The sequence below is a fragment of the Nicotiana tabacum genome, chromosome 6 (assembly GCF_000715075.1).
Source record: "Nicotiana tabacum cultivar K326 chromosome 6, ASM71507v2, whole genome shotgun sequence".
Taxonomy (NCBI): Eukaryota; Viridiplantae; Streptophyta; class Magnoliopsida; order Solanales; family Solanaceae; genus Nicotiana; species Nicotiana tabacum.
In genome coordinates, this window is record NC_134085.1 from 110825944 (window position 1) to 110847972 (window position 22029).

General features: G+C 36.9%; 1 protein-coding gene across 1 annotated transcript; it reads left to right on the forward strand.

Annotated features, from left to right (window-relative positions):
* The first annotated feature begins 6435 nt into the window (after positions 1–6435).
* On the forward strand, positions 6436–20606 carry LOC107813382 (polyadenylate-binding protein 1-like). The gene is made up of 6 exons (XM_075255154.1): positions 6436–6793; positions 6894–6996; positions 14253–14320; positions 15347–15538; positions 15615–15739; positions 20202–20606. The coding sequence occupies exons 1-6, from the start codon at positions 6653–6655 to the stop codon at positions 20245–20247; spliced, it is 675 nt and encodes a 224-aa protein (XP_075111255.1). The 5' UTR covers positions 6436–6652; the 3' UTR covers positions 20248–20606.
* The last annotated feature ends 1423 nt before the right edge of the window (positions 20607–22029 follow it).

Genomic DNA, 22029 nt, shown 5'->3' on the forward strand with positions numbered 1-22029 from the left:
TTTTTAGATATCAAGTTTTTTTAACTTTAGAAAAACATAAGTTTTAAATTAAAAAGTTAATACTTCTTAAAATTCATAATATTTTTTAAAAGTATTTAAATAATTTCAAACTTAAATATTTAGTTACAAAATCCTCAAGTAAATTCTCTAATATTATATATCCAATTAAAACAACAACAATAAAAATTCTATCTAAATCCTAAGAATAAATCCCCATTCAAAACCGTAGCATGAAACAATCAAGTAAATTCTCAAGAAATAATTTTTATTTAAAACCACACAAATAATCTTTATTTAATTTCTTAGCTAATATTATTTCTAGTTAAATCCCAAGCTATATTATAAAGAATAAATTTCTAGCAAGAATTACAACAATATAATCCTATATAATTCCATCAAATAAGTAAATCCGCAAGAAGAAAAAAATTCAACTAAATTCACAACAACAAAATCTCTAGGTAATTCCGAAGGTAAGAAAATTTACATGTAAATTCCCAAAAATATCGCTAACTAAATTTGCTGCAATAACATCCCCAAGTAATTCCCTAACTAAGAGAATCCCCAAGTAAATCCCCAAGAAAATATTCCCAGCTAAATTCGTAGCAATAATATCTCCAGGTAATTTCCCAAATAAGCAAATTCCCAGGTAAATTTTCAAGAAAATATCCCCAACTAAATTCGCATGTAGAGTTACCTAGGGATTTTCCTTCGGAATAACCTAGGATATTTTATTCATTTTCTTTATTTGTTTACCTGCGAATTTTCTTACGGAATTGTACTTGCCGATTCGTTTTCCCAGGTAATTTTTCATGTAATATTTTAACGCATAACGCCAAAGTTACCTACAAATTTTCCTAGAAAAATAATTTTTGGAGGTAAAATATTTTAAATTTAGGGATTTTAATGTTTCCCATAAAAATTCACAGGTATTATCTGCGAATAAAATCCCTAGGTAAAATTCCCATGTAATTAGCACTTTTCTTGTAGTGCACCCAAATAATGCTTGAGCTTAATTCATATCCCCTCTACAGAATAGTAATAGGTCGTCTGCATAGCTAAGTTGAACTATCTGTAATTTGGCACATCTAGGATGATATTTGAACTTAGTGTTGTGCTGCAATATCTTTAGTAATCTGATAAGTACTCCATAACCAGTACAAAGAGAAAATGGGACAAGGGGTCACCCTGTCATAAGTCCTTCTTGGCTTCAAATGGCTTGGTTAGGCTTCCATTTATCATAATTGAGTATGTGACAGTACTAATGCACTTCATGATCTATTTAGTAAATATGGTAGGAAAGTTCAATCATTTAATACTTGCTCCAAAAATACCCACTCCACCGAGTCATAAGCCTTCTGCATATCAATCTTCATCATGCACCTAGGGGAAATCCATTTCCTCTCATATCCTTTGACCAGTTCATGGCTGAGGGCAATATTGTCAGTTATTATCCTCCCAGGTACAAAGGCTCCTTGACTTCTATCAACCAGATCATCAATTACACATTGTAGTCTGTTAATGAGAATCTTTGAAATGAATTTATAAAGAATAGTACAATGGGAGATTGGTCTATATTGCTTCACGCTTAAAGGATGTTTTACCTTAGATGCAAGGGTAACTGTTATGCAATTTATTTGTTTATACAGTTCACATGTGTCAAAAAAATCCATAATTGCATTAGTAATATCTTTTCCTGCAAAGGGCCAAACCCTATTGAAAAATAGTGCATTGAAACCATCACATCCAGGGGTCTTTTGATCATTGATTACTCTGATATCCTTACTCACTTTACCTTGTGTTATAGGAGCAATAAGCTTCAGTTGTTGTTCTCTCTTAAGTACATGGCCATTCCTCGTTACAGTTACCTAAATACAAGGCAGCTGAGATTCTGAAGAACCTAAAAGATACTTATAGTAGCCAATTATTTTCTCTTCAATAACTTTGTCATTCTGTAGTACCCTTCCATATTCATCTAACAATCTTCTCATATGATTGTGAACTAGAACTTTTCTTCATACAAGTAAAGAAAAACTTAGTTTTTGAGTTCCTTAATCGCAGCCATTGGACTCTTGATTTTTATTTAGCGATGCTTTCTTCCACCAAATACCGTTTCTCTAATTGCATCTTCAGGCCTTTATCTTCTTCGAACAGACTACCATGTTGATTACATATTCTCATCTGCCCTTGCACGTCACTAAGATGCTTCTTCGCTATTTTAATTTTATCTGCAACCCTGTTGTATTGAGTTGTAGATAAATATTTTAGTTTCCCTTTCACGACTTGTAATCATCTCCATACTTGTTGCATTCCACTTCCTTCACTTATGACTTTCTAGCTTTCTTCTACAATTCTTATGAAGTCCTGGTGATCCGCCAAGTAGTTAAAAAATCTCAAGAGTTTGATCTCTAAGTTTGCCTTCCCGCAAAATTTACACATATGAGAGCATGATCAGAGAAAGAGGGGTCTAATAGTATTGCTTCAAGGTGATGCCATTGTTGCATCAATTCTGAGTTCCCTAATGCTCTATCTATACGGATGTACATATGATTGTTGGTCCAAGTAAACTCTCTATCTACAGTTTTGAGTTCAGCCATCGCAACATCCTGTATAAAGTCATTGAAGTATCACACTTCTGCTTCTTGAACAGGTCTATCATTTATTCTATCATCTATGTTCCTAATTGCATTGAAGTCCCCTATTAATAACCATAGACCTTTTTGAAAAGTAGTCAACCCATTTAATTTTTCCTATCTTGTATAGTGTGTAACCCATAGACTCTAGTAAAACTGAGTTTAATGTTTGCTAGCTTGACTATTCCATGCATCCATTGAGTACTAGATGCTAATAACTGAAAATCACATTGAGTTGGATCCCATAGTACCCAAATTCGCCCCTTTCCATTGACCTGATAATTGTTGCATCATTTTCATCTTCCAGCTATTTTCTTTGTTATCGCGGCAACAACTGGTTCAGTTACCACTAGCAACCTTATTCTATTCTCCTTCTGCCTGTGAATTTTATTTATGCCCCTAACATTCCAAGCTACAATCTTAATATTAGATTAGGGCAATCTTGAAGTCTATCAACCTTCACATACGCCTAATCATGTATGGGCTCTGAAGTAGCATTTTAATTCAACACTCCAAAATCATTTGTTATAACAACTGTCTAAGATAGATGCCATTGAGCATTTTTTACAGATTTACCTTTAACCTGCTTCCAGTCATTCCCTGTTTCCTGATTTGCTCCTTGTGTGTTAACACTTTATTGTACAGGGAGAGTATTCCTACTCTATGCGCCTTCATTGTTATTCTTATGTAACCACATTGTCTTTGTTATTTTTGGTTTATGATAGTTGTCCTTTAGCTGTAGTCCATATTGAATTTGCCCTTGCTCCCTCTGTTTTAATTGATGATTCATCTGGCCTTGCTTCTGTCCACCATTAGATCGATGTTGCTCCGTTTGACATTGATGCCCAACTTTTAAACATGTGTGGCCGTATAATGGTTTCCAGTCATATTCTACCACTAGTTGGAGAATTTACTAGTTGGATGCTGAACTCTAATAGCTGATGGTAGCTCCTTCGTAACATTCATTTCAACAAGAATCCTGGCATATGATATGCGCTCAACAGCTGAAGTGCATTTATCTACATATAGGATTCCCCCAGTCCACTCCCAATTCTACTGAGGGTCTTCATTCCCCAACAATAAAGTGGCATGTTTGGAAATTGTACCCATATAGGTATAGTGCGTAGCACTTCATTCATTCAAATTAAAATCAGCCGCCCATGCCTTAACAATTATAGGCCTATTGTTGATCGTGTAAGGTCCCGAGTACAACACCTCATCCCTATCCTCCACACTAGTAAATCTAATAACGAAGTAGTCAATCATTGTGATAGTATACCTCAGGTTTAGCCGCGAAGTTCCAATTTGTTGAAATAAATCATACCACTACTCCTATTGATGGTGATTCTCCCACAACATATAGTATGAGAGCTTGATTCCACTTTGCCGTTTCTTGTGCAAGTTCATCTTCTTACAATTGAACTACTCGTTCCCTTCCTGTATGACTGGCAGAACATATGTCAATTTCATACCTTGGGCTGCTAATCTATTGCCATTGAACAAATTCGCCTAGGATTTCCCTTCTTGTTGTGGTTGCAAATCAATTTTTTGTTGTGTTACTGACGCTCCTTTAGGTTGGTTTGCACCTTTCTCTCCCTCATTAGCACCACTGAGGCTATTCTCACATGGAGTAACCTCCGTTTTTCCATTCCCTCCTTTGCCAATAACAAGTTTTGATTTAGGAGTTACTTTAGAACTCCCTGCAATTGAGGTAAGCTGTGCAAATTTTGGATTTACAATTGAAACTAGAGCTGTCAAAACGGGCCAGCCCAGCCCAACCTAGCCCAAGTTTCGTGGGCTTTTAAATTTGGTGGGCTAGGACGATCCGGCCCGTCACTTGAATGAGCCTTAAAATGGTCAGCCCAACCCAACCCTAAGAGGGCTGCGGGCTAGGGCGGGCTGACCCTTCAATTAGTTTTAGAAAAAAATTTTCTTTAAATTCTTAAATATTTTTTTTGTGACATAGTCAATTAAACATGCAAACAACTTCTATTTTTTTAGAGCGTACAAAAAACTTGATATTTGACGAAGAATCTCGTAATTGAAATGCGAATTCTCTATATCTCTAGCTCTTCTTTTCTAAAGTTACATGAATATTTTCTTAATATTTTTCTTTCATTTTCTTAGATTCAGAGATTTCTTCAATAAGTTTATATGCCAAGATTTTTTAATTAAGGATTAACATCATTTGCTGATTTATCATTATAGTCCATAAATTTTTTAAAATTCTTGAAATTTGATAGTGGCCAAATTTTTTTTCCTGTATATTTATAATTGATCTTTTTCTATACTGAAGAGCAGTTTAAATATTAACAATATATTAAATCAATCCAAGCTGATCATTGGCCACTTAAAGTAATATTTCTTTTGAAAAAGATTATTATTGACCACCTAAAACTTTTCGAGTTCGTTATTAATTAAGCAAAAGAAAAACTATTTTTTGTCATATTACATGCATTGTCAAAAATCTAAATTCTAGTTGATATGGTAAGGTAAATGAACAATCTAGGGTTGGGGAATAGGGATTGTAGTAAATAGTTTTTTAGTTTTTACTTTTTCTAAATATAAAATATTTAATAGTTAATTTATTTGAATATAGGCCTAGGCCCAACTTCGGTCAAGCTTCAAGGGCCAGCGGGCTGATTTGGGCCGGGCTTATAAGCCTCAGTTTTAAATGGGCTCAAAAAATTCTAGCCCAATCCTATCTAAGTAGCGGGCTGGGTTGGGCTGGCCTCACGGGCCAAGCCCATTTTGATGGCTCTATTTGTAACCCCTCCACCAGTTGCCCTTCCACCGGAGAGTTGCCTTTCGTCGGTATCCATATCGTATCCATCATCGGAGCCTTGTGACCATTCCTTTTCGGCCTTCCCCTAGGCATTTTCCGGCACGGGCGCAGTAGAACACCCTAGCGTACGCTTGAAAGAGAAAACCTAGAAAGAGATTTTTTATATTTTTTATATTTGCTTGATATTATTAATCATTTACTTATAACAAAATTATTTCCTCTGCAGGTTCTGTCGAGGAAGTGGGGAAGTCCTGCGATTCGGAATAACTTTTTGTTTACTAGATGTGTTTCTAAATTTGTGTGTAATATATTAGCAAAAATGGATAATCTTTGTGTAATTAATGATCCCAGTGACCCTGCTGTAATGCCTAATTAATGAAAACATTTATCCTATTAACAAAAAAAATATTCAGATCAAGTATTATCAATTTTTTTTTCTTTCTGTACTTTTTTAGTACTACTTATTATCAGAGTAGGAGCCCGTTTGGCTTAGCTGATTTAGAACAGCTGATAAGTATTAGGTGCTGAAAAACACTTTTAAGCGCTGAAGCTGATTTAAAAAATAAGCAGTTACGTGTTTGGATAAAAGTGCTGAAATAATAATAAACAACTGAAGAACTAGGTATACGAAAAGTTTTGTTTTAAAAAAAAGTATTTTAGGGATATAATTGTAAATATTTTAGTCAAACCTAAAGTGCTTATAAGCTGAAATTTGATAAGTTGGGGGAGACCAACTTATGACTTTTAGCTTATTTTTGGTTCATAAGCACTTAACTTATAAACACTTTTAATTTTACCAAATATAAATAAACTAAAAAGTGCTTATTAAGCCAGTTTGACCAACTTATAAACTTAGCCAAACATTAGTAGATCGTGAACCAACTCAACCAAATTGGTTTATTACTTCCGGCTTCCGATGGGCAATTATCCTTGTTGCCCCATAATAAGTTGTCACTTGTCACTGACACCTAACCCAAATCCACACACCCATTATATTGAATAGTCATAGTAAATGATATAAAACGACAGTTAACTTCAACTTATCATCCTCTCCGTCGATCACCGACCGACTTATTCCCCCCAAATTCCCTATTTCCTCCTTTCTCCAATCCGCGTATTTGAAAACCTAGAAAATCAATCGCAGCAAAATTTCACTCGGCCCCCGCGCTGTGCCGTGCCGTGCCGCCCGCATTCAACAGAATTAAACGCTGCGTTATATACACTTAAAAGAGAGGAGATGGAGCACCAGGAGAATGAATACGAGGAGCATGAGCACGAGGTTTACGGAGGAGACATACCCGATGAAGAAGGAGAGATGGATGCCGAGTATGATGAAACATCTGCAGCCGCTGAGTCCGAGGATGACCCAAATGCTAAGGTTGTTAGCATCACTTCATTTTATCTTTTTTCTTTTTATTTTTTTTCGTTTTACTGGTATTTAAGGTGTGTGTAATAACCGTCATTTATTTATCCTACAGGAATTAGAAAATATGAAGAAGAGATTGAAGGAGATAGAGGATGAAGCAGGCGCTCTTCGTGAAATGCAGGCCAAGGTCGAGAAAGAGATGGGCTCTGCACAAGGTTTTACTCATCTGAATATCACAATTCTGTAAATTTGGCAGTGCCTCTGTCTGTTCTTTTGCAATACTGTGCAATATTGACACCTCTGAAAGGTCCAATCGGAACTTATATTAGAGTCATCCATTGGTCTTCGCAGCACCAGGTCTGTGATATGTGGATCAGATCTATAATCTGCGGTGTCTTTTTTCATTGTCTTTTTCTTTAAAGTTCAGACTTTTTTTGTCCCTGTAAGTAGTGGCTTATACTCTTTTTTTATGAAATAAAATAAAAAAAAAGGAAAACAGTATAATGGCTTATACTCTTTAAGGTCTTATGGCGGTGATGAGAAAGAGTGAATATTCTCATGAAAAATATCCTTCTAATGAAAAATTTCGTTTGCAAGAGGTAGAAGCATAAAGGTGGTTAGGACTTAGGAGTATTTGCAGTGGACTATGTATGTGGTTTTAGCATAGCATGTATTGCTGATGCTCGTACAGCCTAACTTTGCATTGCTTTTTTTTTTGCTCTAGTAAGACTAAGCTGAGCATACTGGCGAAATTTATCGGATTATTCGATTTACTCTGTCCTTATGTTACTTGCAAGAGTTTTATACTAGGCAAGTTAGTTTCCATTCTCTCAATTGCTGACTGTTTGTGACGAATTGTTAGGTTTGATAGAAAAAATCATCTTGATTTCAGACTCAAAAGATCTTCTCAAATTCGGAATAAAAAATTTCCTTTAAGTTGGCATTATAAAAGACCTTGGAAGGGGGAAACGGTACAATAACAACAACATACCCAGGGTATTCCCACAAGTGGAGTGTAGGGAGGATGGTGTGTATGCAGACATTACCCCTATCTTGTGCAAGTAGAGAGGTTCAAAGATGAAAGAAAACGTGAAAGAAAGAATCTTCTAAAAAAAGCGAAAGATAGACGAAAATACAAGTGTTAAGCATTGTGGTGAAGAAAATTTGAGCCAAGTGCACTGGTCTATCGCTGAGATGCAAGTTTCAAAGTTTCGGATGAAACCTCCATCAGTGGTTTCCTAATAAGGTGATCAGCAAAGGAACAATGGTCTGTTCATAGTTATTTTGACTTTGGGTACATCATTTTGGGGAGGCTGCTTTTGTGAAGTTTTCGCTAGAGCTTGATGCCTTGATCTGGTTCCTGCTGCCTTTGACTGTAGTCCCTCTGAAATATGTTATTAAGGTACTAATTGGTATCAGTTCACAGTTTCCCAAAACATAGCTCAGTTGAACCAAGTCACAGTAGAATCATAAGTATGTCTGATTTATGCAATATAATAAATAAATTGAATATACTCATTTTAATTTTTAAACTTCGTTTTCCTTTGTTTTTTTAATTAAATCGTGGGGTTGACTCTCGTTCATGTGCCCTTTTTTCAGGGAAGGGGGAGAGGGCAAGTTATAGTAATGGGTTAACACTTGCCTAGTAGAAGATGCCAGTTTATGAGATGCAATTTAAATTTTCTACCTTATCAGATAAATGAGATGCAAAATCAGTTTGCTTTATCACTAACAGTTTGTGCTTCTAGAGCAATGTAAGCATTTCATCTATAGAATATTGGTTTTTCTAAGTCTTATTATCATTCATTAAAAATATAAATGAGTTGAAGTAAAATCAAGTTTGGAAGAATACTTGGTATTCATCACTTATGAAGTGTAAACATAACAAGTTTGAGTTATACTTACTTATTAGTATATTAGCTTTAGATGGTTTAGTTTCCTAATTTGAATTCTGTTCAGGAGAACTCAATATTAATATATGATTTCTTTGGAGGAAAGGTAAGTATTTATTCACGGAGCAACACCAAGTGCGTGCTAGAAACTGTACAAGTACACTGTGATCAACTTTTTCCTTCCTACTATAACAACAACAACAAACCCAGTGAAATTCCACAAGTGGGGTTTGGGGAGGGTAGTGTGTACGCAGACCTTACCCCTACCTTATGAAGGTAGAGAGACTGTTTCCGAAAGACCCTCGGCTCAAAGCAGTCTATAAAGTCCAAAAGAGTATCAAGATGATTTACATTTTTTTAAGTTACACCAAAATGCCAACAATTTTAAGCATGTATATTTTACACAATGCGTTGCAATTGCCTTCCCTTCAAAACATCCTGAGTTTCTTTCCTTCCAAATTGTCCACATTATGCATAATGGAACAGTGTTCACAATGTCGTTAGTTGTTTCCTAGTCATTTGACTTCTCCAGCTGCTTAGGACCTCCTTCAGATGCTAGTGATGAATTTTATCGGGTTTCAAATATTCAACCGTCAATATGCTTGAAAAAAAGTGCAAAAGTTATCTGATTGATTAAGCAGCTCAGAAAGCTCTAAGAAATATTATCAAATAAAGCCACCAAATTCAGACTTCAAGATTTGACGGTAAGAAACCCTAGCTTGACTTTTGACAAGTATCAGTTAATACATTCTGATTTTATTTTCTGATGGTTAGACAACTTCGTTAATTTTAATCAAGCACGGTCTCCTTAAATATGTTGTGCTTAAGCTAGGTCGCCGTAAGGAAGAAAATTAAGTTTCATGATTAATGTAGTTTATCCGTGGATACACTACACTTGGAAGGTTTTATATATTAATTGTAAGGCTCAAAAACTTGTCAAAATTGTATTGTAGTTTTTGACCTCTCAATCTTCTTCAAACAAATTTTTTGACGTCTCAATTCATTTGGTTTTGGTTTTAAAAAGTTTTTATTTGCAGAGTTAACACTTCCCATTTTTGTTGGAGAAGATTGTTTGAGTATGCAAGCCAGTTATTGCTAAATGAAAACAAAGTAGTGCTACAAAATGATTGGGATTGTATCTCTCTGCTGCAATTGTAGGTAGGCAACTCTTGGTTGCAATTAATGTAGTTTATTCGTGGACACTCTACACTTGGAAGGTTTTAATATATTAATTCAAAGGCTCAAAGCCTTGTCAAAATTGTATTGTATTTTTTGATCTCTCAATCTTCTTCAAACAAAGTTTTTTTACGTCTCATTTCATTTGGTTTAGGTTTTAAAGAGTGGTTAGTTGCAGAATTATTACACTTTCCATTTTTGTTGGAGAAGATTGTTTGAGTATGCGAGCCAGTTATTGGTAAATGAAAACAAAGTACTGCTACAAAGTGATTGGGATTGTATCTCTCTGCTGCAATTGTGGGCAGGCAACTCTTGGTTGCAATTAACTTTATGGATTCGCTAAAGTTAGTTTTTGCTTTGTTTAGTCAAGCAATGGTTATTGCTTCAATTTTGTTAATGGGCCTTAGGACCTGAATGAATCCACTCACTTATATCGATTATATTTAGATAAGAATCCGACTTAACCAAAAGCTAAAAGAAAAAAAAGAAACAAATTTAAATAAGAATCCAACTAAACCTTTAAATACCTTTTACCTCTGTCTAATGTATGTCATCATTTCCTCAAGAGTTGTTGGGATGTCCACTCGAGGAGCAAGATGAATATTACGAAGGTAGTGCTTGTTGTAGGAAAAAGATAGCTACATGGTATTCAGGTGCAGCAACAAGCAAAAGTAGTGGTTGTGAGGGTTTTTTTCCTTAAGATTAGAGTAACTGGTCATATTTTTGTTTTTTTATTGTATTTTCAGAATGTAATAGAGTTTTCTTTTTGCTAATTGTTGAAAACCCATTAATCAAGGACAAAAGCTTTTTGGTCCTGATAATGTGATTGCCACAATTTTGAAGCTCATTATGGCATCGAAGTCCTTTTATTCCCAAACCTCAAGGCTTTTCCCAGCTTTTGATTAACTATCTAAGAGAGGCAAATCATTGACTCCATCTGGAGAAAGCTCTGTAATGGTAAGGGTGTGACCAGCACAAAAAAAAGAAAAAGAAATATTATTGCTCAAAACATGGAAAAGAAAACACGGACTAGGTATCACAGCGGACTTCTCTTACCCCAACTGTCATGCTTCTGTTCATCTTCAAAGATTAACAGTTGGCTGAATACCGGAAGAAGGATCATTTTGGGTTGCCTTGTCTTGGTCTCTCATTAGTGCAAGTGATATGTGGTTGGATCTTCATAAGAAAGTTCTACATGGTTGGAAAATGTGCATTTCTGATACCTACTAACTAAGTATCTTCCTGATCAATGTTTAAGATGTACTAAGCTTATTTCCCTCCGTTCAATCATTTTCCCAAAGTTGCTCTTGAACTGCTTATGGAAACAAATGAAAAGATTGGCTTACCTTATTCACGATTGATCTTCTTTCTTAATTGGGAACAAATTCCACGTAGCTTCAGCTTAGACTCTCTTTTTGTTGCATAGTTAGAGTCTTTCTAGACATTCTTCTACATGATTTCCGGGAGTCTGAGTTTTGAGGGGTTGTATCTATGATTGGATTTACAAATCTTTCTTGTACCGAAGTCTGTTTGAGTTGCTTCTTACTGCGCAGGCGGTTGTCCAATGGATCGAAAACTTCAGAGTTCAGAATGATATCATACGCTCTTTTCTTCTCAAACTTGGGGTTATCTTAATATATTACTGGTACTTGAATATTTTTGCCAATATGTAATAATATTGAAATATTGTTGTTTGGGAACAGACCTCATGATACCGAACCAGTTAGACACAGTTAGCACAGTAATAGCTGTGGATTTTTTTCTGTTACCTTACTCGAAAAGGAAAAAAAATAGCTGTGGAATTTTTACAATAACTAGTTATGAGATTTCCTCCTGCATTTCAGCGATGGGACAAGTTATTCTTGCATTGCGGAAAAAAATGTTATTTTGAATAATGATTCTATTCCTCCGGTATTGGTTATGTTATGAGGAGCTTGGCTCAACGAATGAACTAGTGTAATATATTGGTGAACGAATCATGTTACATAAATCCCAATAGTTATCTTCAGGTACAATTTTAGTTATATGACAAAGTTATCTACATGCACAAATTAGTATTTATTTCAATTTTCGTGTTTGTTATTAATAGAATTTGACTTTAAGTACCTTCATGCCAAATAAACCCTGACACATCTCCTTTTTATTATTAAATGGCTTTGACCACTTATTTTCCCCTGGATAATCTGATTTCTTCTTAAAGATTTTTCCGTTACATCTTCATTTCTGTCACCCTATTTTAGTTGGATGTTCTTGTTGGACAGCTAAACCTCGGTGTCTAGGTTGGCTTCCTTCATTTGTTCTTTCCAATCACCTATAAGACAAGATAACTTGCAGCAAGATGACTGGAGAAGTTCGCTGTTTTGAACCAAAATGGTCTTTGTGGTCGATTCCTGCACCTGAGAGTGGGCTATCATTTCTTTTTCTTCTTTTTCCTTTTTTGCACTCGGATCCTTTAATTTCAGATTTATCTAGAAAAAGAAAATCCATTTCAAGGTGAAAATGGTTGATTGTTTGTTCTTCTTTCTTCGATTTATTGCTGTCATTGGCATTGGTTTCTTTTTGCCTTTCTCCTTATTTGTGTCTGTTATCTGTATCCATCCCGTAATCGGCATTTTCTAGATATAACGCATCCTCTTTCAGAAATTCTTTTAGGTGCCAATTTCTTGTCACTCGCTTGTCATTTGGTCGGGGTTCCTTTTTTTTTGGGCCTTTTTTCCTTTTTTGTGTCTATTAGCTATATCCTTCCTGTAATCGGCATGATTCAGTATATCTAGCCCATCCTCATATGGAAATTCTTTTAGGTGCTAATTTCTTGTTGGACAGACTAGCTTGTCATTTGACTTATGAAGAAAAATAACTATCGTTTGGCCCTTGAATTTAGTTAAATTGCGTCTATTTCTTGGAGATACAATGCGATTCTGGTCTATTATAAATGGGAAATTGGGCTTCAGCAATTAGGTATCTAGAGTATTTGACATATGCAAAGGGAAAGAAATTAATTATATCAACCTAGTACTCCCTCGGTTTCAATTTATGTGAACCTATATTCTTTTTAGTCCGTGCCAAAAAGATTGACTCCTTTCCATATTTGGAAACAATTTACCTTTATGCAATGATTTATAGCCACACAAAATATATGTGCCTCATTTTACACCACAAGTTTCAAAAGTCTTCTTTGTTTTCTTAAACTTCGTGCCTAGTCAAATAGGTTCACATAAATTGAAACGAAGGGAGTAGATAATAAGCACAATTTTGGCTTGCATTAGCTGTCCATTAAAATTAGGAAAATGGGAAATGGGGATGCTTTTAATGTAAGTAATTTTATTATTTCGTAGCTCGTTTCATGGGGATTATATGAGAAAGTGCGACCAGAAGTCATTATTTTGTTGCTTTAAGTGCAAGCAATGGGAAGCACATTTGTTGCCTCATGTCTGAAGCACTGCGCTTTATACAGAGGCGCAAAGTGATCCCAGCTAAAAGTAGTTGATTCTTTGAATCTGACAATAAAAAGAAAAAGCATGTCGGTATGCTTTTAACATTTTTCATCATTTTCTTCTTCTTGAGGTTTTGCACATGTTTAACTGCTGTGATGGATTTAAAAAAAATCTACTATTTCTGTTTCTCTACTTTTGATTTACATCTTTATTCTTCTTTTTCCTTTTTAAACGATGCATCTTTTGTCTTCTTTTAGTGGCGTGAGTCTTTTTCTTCCCAACTTCTAATATCCTCCTCATTTACTCCCTTAGTACATTTATTAGAGTAACTAATACGAAAGTGAGCGTTGCAAATTATTTCTTTTTCTTATGGTTGATCATTTGCAAATTGAAAATAATAAAGTTGAAGTTATTTTTGTATGCCCCTGTTGACATTACATGTTAATGATGTTTGATTTGAATTGTTGGATTAATATTGTCATTATTGTACACTGGGTGTAGAATTTGTGATTATAATTGTGATTTGATATTATGAGTACATTCATATATGTTGCATAATTTTTCTGTTTCAATAATGAGCGCTTCACTTCAAACAAGTGTGAGTGTTGCTTCTTTCCATTTGCTTGAAGCCCCATAAGCCTTGTTGCATTTGTCTTTTCGCTTTAAAAACATGAGTGGAAGTTTAGGGTGCTTCTGAAGGTCTCTGGACTCTCTGCCTCATAGAAGAGCAGTGAACGTGTTTAGGTTATCCTAGGTTTTGGACTTTCGGTTTTGAAGAGAGTGTGTGTGTATAATTTTTCCTTTAATACAACCCCCACCCTCCCAGAAAACAAGGGAAATCCTATCAATCTTCTGTTATTTCTATGTTCAAAATGTATCTAAATGTTAGATTTGAAGTAACGAGATACAAATCGTCAAACTTATGGGGTGTTTGTTGTTCGTCAATTGTGCTTCTGTGCATGTGTGCAGATCCAACTGCGTCTGCTAGTCAGGCTGAAAAGGAGGAGGTGGATGCGCGATCCATATATGTCGGTAATGTGAGATTTATAGCCTTTACCTTGGTCAACATGTAAATTTGTTTTTTCCTGTCTGATGGATTTCTCCTAATAGCTTCATCCTGCTTGTCGCAAGGCTTATATTGTGTTAATCAATGACAGGACTTCATTTATAATTCAACCTTATCTGATGACTTGCTTTCGATTTTAATCCAATGACAGAAACTGCAGATTACTTCATTGCTCTTTTGTATAGCTTTTTTCCCCTCTATGTTGCATTATTAGTTGTTCTTTAACAGTGGCTTTTTTGCTCTTCTATTTGTTCTTTTACCTTTTGTTTTCTGTTTTGCCTTCTCGGTTTTGCTCTTGTAGCCTGAGCTTTCAATTTGTTGTGTGCAGAAGAATGAAAACTTTGGATAAGTTTGTGCAGAATAGCATGACTCTTCTTTTATAATCTAGGTTGGCAAAAGCTTTGAGAAATTGCATACATGGTTTATACATTTGACATTTTCTTCAGAGAGACCAGGAAAAATCTCTGTGATTTGAAGGATCTTATTTCGTATAATGAACTTGTAGATTTTTAAAAGCAACTATTGGATTCCTAGTGTATGTCAAGATAAGTCAGCACCTTGGATTGCTTGTTCTGATGTTTCACTTTCTAGATTAGTTGCTGCATCTCGCCGTTATTTTGATTTGCTGTATTGACCAGAGCTAACCTCACATTAAGTCATTAACAAGCAAAAGAACAAGATATTGTTCTCTGCACATCTTACAAAAGTAACACTAATCAACAACAACAACAACATACCCAGTGTAGTCCCACAGGTGGGAAAAAGTAACACTAATCATGTTAGTTAAGGACATCTAAGAAGCCCCTCATGGTTGGTCTTTGGATGTAGTTTGATATTTGCAATGCTATATTCGTTTTACTCCCTATATTGCTCAAGCTCTTGGGACCGGATATCTGAAGGGAGGCAAGTCCCCGCCCCCTCAACCCCCTCTTACCTGTCTCTTGTGAAAATGATAGCAGAATTATCATTTGAATTGCCTTTTTCATTTCAACTTCAGGTAGATTACGCTTGCACACCTGAGGAAGTGCAGCAACATTTTCAATCTTGTGGTACTGTAAACAGGGTAACTATCCTGACTGACAAGTTTGGCCAGCCGAAAGGCTATGCTTATGTCGAATTTGTCGAAGTTGAGGCTGTTCAAAACGCACTTCTGCTAAACGAATCAGAGCTTCATGGCCGGCAGTTGAAGGTCCATAACAATCCTCAATCTTTTGTTCGCTGTTTCACTTTCTAGACGTTCTACCACTGTATTCTTTGTCATGTAGGTATCTGCTAAGCGGACAAATGTTCCCGGTTTGAAGCAATTTCGAGGAAGGCGATTCAACCCTTATGCAGGATTTCGCCCTCGCCGGCCATTCATGCCTGGTGCTCCAGTCTTTCCACCTTTTGGGTAATTAATGATGATGCTATCCCTCGTAGAACATTTATTTTGTTGTGCCCAAATAAAAAGATATCCAAATGGAACTATAGATGCTGCTTCTATATTCTACCATCTAGTGCTTGAAGCTGCTTCTATGTTCTACCATCGTGCTTGAGAGAACTCCCTTACCCTCGGGTTTTCTTCCTACTTTTCGTTTTCCCCAGAGGCGAGGTTTTGAGTTACGTAACTTGAACTTTTGTTTTCATGGCTATTTGCTGTTTAGACGGTTTTACCAATGCAGAGTGATACTGTTTTACTGTTACATGGGGCAATTTCTTTTTTCCTGTTTCTTTTCTTTTTGTTTTGTTTTAGGGGTTAGGGGAGGCCTAAAAGAGGCATATCAAGATATGAGCAGTTCATAGTACATCTTGCCACCATAGATGCTAGATGAGCTACGAAATCATGAAAAAAGTTCAAGGAATTTTCAACACTAAGAATATGCAAGTGGCTTACATGAAGGGTGCGGTCGGTGGTTTTGTATTTGGGGGAAAAGCTAGAAGTATCTTAACAAATGGGTTGCAAAAACATTTTATGTTCTTGATCTTTCTTTCAAGTACAACTTTCCCTTCTCTCCTCCAACCCAAAAAGAAAAGGCCTCATATTATTTACTTATCCAGAATAAAGTGGATCTTTGCTCGACCACTCTTTTGGGGCAAGACATCTTTGACTAATCTCTAGAATCAGGAGCAAAGAGATGCTGGGGACAGAGATCCGAGCAGTTTCCATCCTGACCATAATACTGCCGTCCCGACCCTTGTCACTCCTGCAAATATTGGGAGATAATGCTTTGCTTATCTCCTTCTTACTCTTGAAATTTTGTTTAAATTCTAGTAATCCTGTCAGTTGCAACTTCATCTGTTATTTATCTCGCTCTGTCTATACAATAACAACATCAACAAACCCAATGTAATGCCACAAGTGAGGTCTAGGGAGCGTAGAGTGTACGCAAATCTTATCCCAACCTAGTGAGGGTAGAGAGACTGTTTCCGATAGACCCTCGGCTCAAGGAAAGATGAAAAAGAGGTAATAGCAGCAAGCAGTAACAACAACACGATAATAGATTAACCGAAGCGAAGAAGATACAACAGGGATAAGAATAAGAAACAGAAACAAAGTAAAAGAAAACTAAGCATAAGAAAATACAAGAGCAATACTTGTACTACCGGTATGGAAAAGAAATACGCTCAACTACCTATTAACCAGCTACCCGAATCCTCGACCGCCACCCCTTCTATCAGGGGTCATATCCTCGGTAGGCTGAAGCTACGTCATGTCTTGCCTAATCACCTCCACTCAATACTTCTTTGGCCTACCTCTACTTCTCATACCCACCAAGGCCAACCTCTCACATTTCCTTACTGGGGCAGCTGTGCCCTCCTTTTCACATGCCCGAACCATCTTAACCTCACTTCCCACATCTTGTTCTTCATGGAGGCCATTCCCACTGTCCTGAATATCTTCATTTCTAATCTTATCTCTCCTAGCATGCCTACACATCCATCTTAGCATTCTCATTCTGCCACTTTCATCTCTTGGACATGAGATTTCTTGACTGACTAACACTCTGCCTCATACAATATAGTCGACCTAACCACCGCTTTGTAAAATTTACCTTCAAGTCTTGGTGCTATTTCGCTCTGTCAATTTTGATATTAAGTACGCTTGGATCCTTAAGGCTTTTATGACCAGAACTTTTTTTTGAAGGAAGTCAAGTTGAATGTCAAGTGGTCCCCCAACTTGGATATGACCTATTCTGAATGCCCTATGGGGTGTGCATGTCCACATAATCTACTTGACACACGTTTGTCTGAATTAAACAGTTGTTTTCCTTTACCCCTACCTTCCTGAGCAGTAGTCCAGAGTTCCTTGCCTCGAAATAAAATGGAATCATGAGTTGTACTTGGTTTGCTGCATTTTTAGGCTTAATGCATATGGTGTATGTTGACCTATACATAGTGCATATGGTGTTCATTGACTCAGAGAAGACATATGACAAGGTCTCTAGGGACGTCCTTTGGAGGTGTCTGGAGGTGAAAGGTGTGCCGGTGGCTTACATTAGGGCGATACACCAAGGATCTGCGCTCAGCCCGTTCTTATTTGCTCTGGCGATGGACGCACTAACACACCATATCCAAGGAGAGGTGCCATGGTGTATGTTGTTTGTTGGTGATATAGTTCTAATTGATGAGACACGAGGTGGCGTTAATGGAAGACAGGAGATACGGAGGCAGGCCCTGGAGTCTAAAGGTTTCAAGTTGAGTAGGACTAAGACGGAATATGTGGATTGTAAGTTCAGCGACGTGACGGGGGAAGAGGATGTGGAAGTCAGGCTTGACTCACAGGTCATCCTCAAGAGAGAAAGTTTTAAGTACTTAGGGTCAATTATCCAGGGAGATGGGGAGATCGACGGGGATGTTATGCACCATATTGGGGTAGGGTGGATGAAATAGAGGTCAGCGTCTGGAGTTCTGTGTGACAAGAAGGTGCCACAAAACTCAAAGGTAAGTTTTATAGAGCGGTGGTTAGACCGGCCATGTTGTATGGAGCTGAGTGTTGGCCAGTCAAGAATTCACATATCCAGAAGATGAAAGTAGCAGAAATGAGGATATTGAGATGGATGTGTGGGCACACTAGGCTGCATAAGATTCAGAATGAAGATATTCGGGAGAGGGTGGGCGTGGCTCCCCTGGACGACAAGATGCGGGAAGCGCGGCTTAGATGGTTCGGACACGTGCGGAGGAGAGCCTAGATGCACCGGTTAGGAGGTGTGAACGGTTGACTTTGGCAGGTACGAGAAGAGGCAGAGGGCGACTTAAGAAGTATTGGGGCGAGGTGATCAGGCAGGACATGGTGCGGCTTCAGATTTCTGAGGACATGGCTCTTGATAGGAACATGTGGAGGTCGAGCATTAGGGTGGTAGGCTAGGGGATAGTCGAGAGTTCCTCCCTCTTTGCACCGAATAGTCTGATAGAGTTTTGTTTAGGTTTGTTAGCGGTCTATGTTGTGTTCACATTGTTGTTTTGCATAGTTTGTGGTATTATCCTTTTACTTATTCATTGTTATTTTTCTTTCTGGCATCTTTTGTTGTTATGCCTTTTCTCTTGTTTCTTTTCTGATATTATTGTCTCTCCTATTGAGCCGGGAGTCTCCCGGAAATAGCCTCTCTACCCTTTTCGGGGTAAGGGTAAGGTCTGCGTACACTCCACTCTCCCCATACCCCACTAGTGGGATTTTACCGGGTATGTTGTTGTTGTTGTAAATATTTGTTGGTTATAGTTTTGTTCAATTGAATTTTTCTATTTATTCTATAAGTATTCCTGATAGGCTGGTCCTAATCTTTTTAATATCAAAGAGAACTGAAATTGGTTGGATGCTTTATGCCTTCCTGAACACAGAGCTGGAACTTCCCGGGATTTAATGGAAGAGTAAGAGAAGTTTTACTTTCTGAGTCACCCACCAATTTACTTGTGTGAGGCTCATGTAAAACTTGACTAGTGAATGCTTGGTCCGACTTTGTTAGTTCCAATATTTTATCTCAGTCCAACCAAATTTCAATCTCGCCCCTTTAGTATTAAAATTTCTGGGGAGGAACCATAGCCGCTCCAACTTATGAGAAGAAGGCCTTTCATTGCACACTCACATCAAATATCAACCTTCAAATTTTGAACTACTCATCCTCTTACTGGCCTTTAGTTTTTTTTGTCTCTTTGGATTCCTATCTCTTCACCTCCTTTTCTGTATTCTAACTTCTTATGCGACCCACAAATGATTCACGCTCCCACTTTGCTGTAGAAGCTCAGTACTGCAATAAAAATTTGGGCCACCCACCACAAGGATTTTGAATATTGAAGATGAGTGGAAAAGATGCTTATGGGAAGGCTTTTAGGTAAAAATGAAGGGGTCAACGGATCAATGGTAGTAACAGTGATAGGACCTTAGGATCTTTGCTCTTTTGAAGTCTTTTTTGGATGAGGATGAAGGAAAATATCTAGATTTGTATAGTGGGATTAATTTGAACCAGAGAAGGGCAGAAGGATGGAAGAATATTTCTGTTTTTCCAAAAGCATATCTGATAGATTTTTTGCAAGTGGGATCCAGCATTCCATGTGTTAAGTTTTAAAAGGAGCCTCACACAAGTAGTATTTGATGTCTAAGTCACAAAAATAAAATCTGGAAGGGTAAATCTTCAAATATTTATTGATCTGGATAATAGTACTCCTAATTAGCATGCTCTCGTTTCCTCCTTGGCTCTTCACTATGTAAAGCTACAATAGTAAATAGTTTTGTGGTTTTTACTTTCTTTTGTTTTTGTGTTCACTGCCATGGTCATGTTTTGCCTTCTCATGATCCAACTGCTGCTTCTTGATGATTACATCAAACTTCTGGTAATTGATTTAAATTGAAAAGTGTTCTGTTATTTTCTCATTTGCAGAAGGATTCCAAGGTTCAGACGCCCCACCCGCTACAGGCCATACTAGTGGATTTTAGTCCGGACTGCATGGCCTTCCCGAGGAAAGCATGGGGCTCCCATAGTGAGAGACGTGTCTCCTTGTTACTCTCTTTGGTTTCCTTTGGGAGTGCAAAGGATGTTATAGTTCAAATTTCCTGTACCATTTAAGTTAAAGGGGCTGACATAAGTTTCAGCTTTGTCGAACATGCTTTAGGTTTGTGGGGACACAGAAGTTGTTTCTATTACTGGCTTGCTCAGGTGACATGCCTTTGGGCAGCAAAAGGGAAAAGCAAACGGACAGATATTTGTTGTAGGTGGTTATACTCTTTGAATTATGTCCCCTGATTTGACGGGGGAACTAAAGGTGTGTTTTAAGTTTGACGGGCATATAGCTCCTATACCCAAACCCCCTGGCAGGCTGGCACCCTTTCCCCATTTCTGCATGCATTGCCATTATGATCTAAATTAGAAAACAAAAATGGGAAGAAACTGAAGTATGCGTTTTAGTGTTCCAAAAGTTGAAAGTTGCTGAGAAAATAATCGGTTTCGTTTTCATCGACTGCAAACGAGGTGCTTAATCTCTATAAACACTACAGACGGTGAGATTGATTCTAACTTCCAATTTACATACTCATTCCCCCAACTTTCCGGTGCTTCAGGATGAGTTCTCTTTTTGCTGTGTTGCTTCCACCGTAGACTTCATTATATGCTGATAAATAAACCTCGTTGTATGCATGTGATTCGTCATATTACAATATTCAAACCCCCCCCAAAAAAAGGAAATTTGGAAAAAAGAAATAGAAAAGTTAATCTCAAATTTTCCCTGTTTCTGTCCATGGTAGTATTCGACGTGCATCTTAAAGGGCAACTCTAGTGTTTGTGTGTGTTAGTGGTGTCAAAATGGATAAAAAATAGCTATCTATCCATATTATACATTAAAATATGAGTTGGAATGAATTTTTTAGAAGTTGGTCAAATTTGAATAAGATTCATATTGTCCACTTAAATATGTATACTTAATGGATAACTAATGTGTTTAATATTTACATTTTCAAAGATTCAAATGGGGAGTTCCTCAAATTTGAGAGACCGAAATTTCTCTCAAGACATTCAAGAAACCATGGATTATATGGATATTTATATTATTCATATATTAACCAAATTTCTATCCATATTAAATATGAGTGAGTCGAATATTATATTTTATCCGTGGGCTCTTGGATATGAAACAAAACCACATGTTTCTTTTTTTGTTTGGACAAAAATATTTGTTTTTATATTATTTATTTTTGGCCCACCCATATCTGACATGAACCGCTCATTTGCTACCGTAGTGTGTGTACTTGCTAGGGAATTGGCTAGTGTAGGGGCGTTCACTTGTCATTCGCTCGATAGAGTGGATTAGATTTTCCACTCAGAGCTCCCTCGTGTTTGACCAAAAAGTATAGTACTCTTTGTTAAACTAATTAAAAGATAATTGAGGTGAAATGTGAATCCTAATCAAGCATAATAATTCTTAGATCTAGCTTAGAGTTTAAGTGATACCGTTTACCTAGTGCTCAGAGTGGTGTATTCAATCATTAAATGCGCACTTTAGAGAGTAAATGAAGAATGAGTGATGAGCAATAAATATCAGAAATGACAATAAATGTAAATAACATGAAGAATTCACCCAAATAGCAAATGATGTGGAAGATCCTTCCTTCTCACAACGAAATATGGCAATAAACAAGAATATGAGCGATGCTTTCTTGGATCATGTGAGAGAAAGGGAAGAATAATCGATAAAATCAATTACTATGGAAAGGTG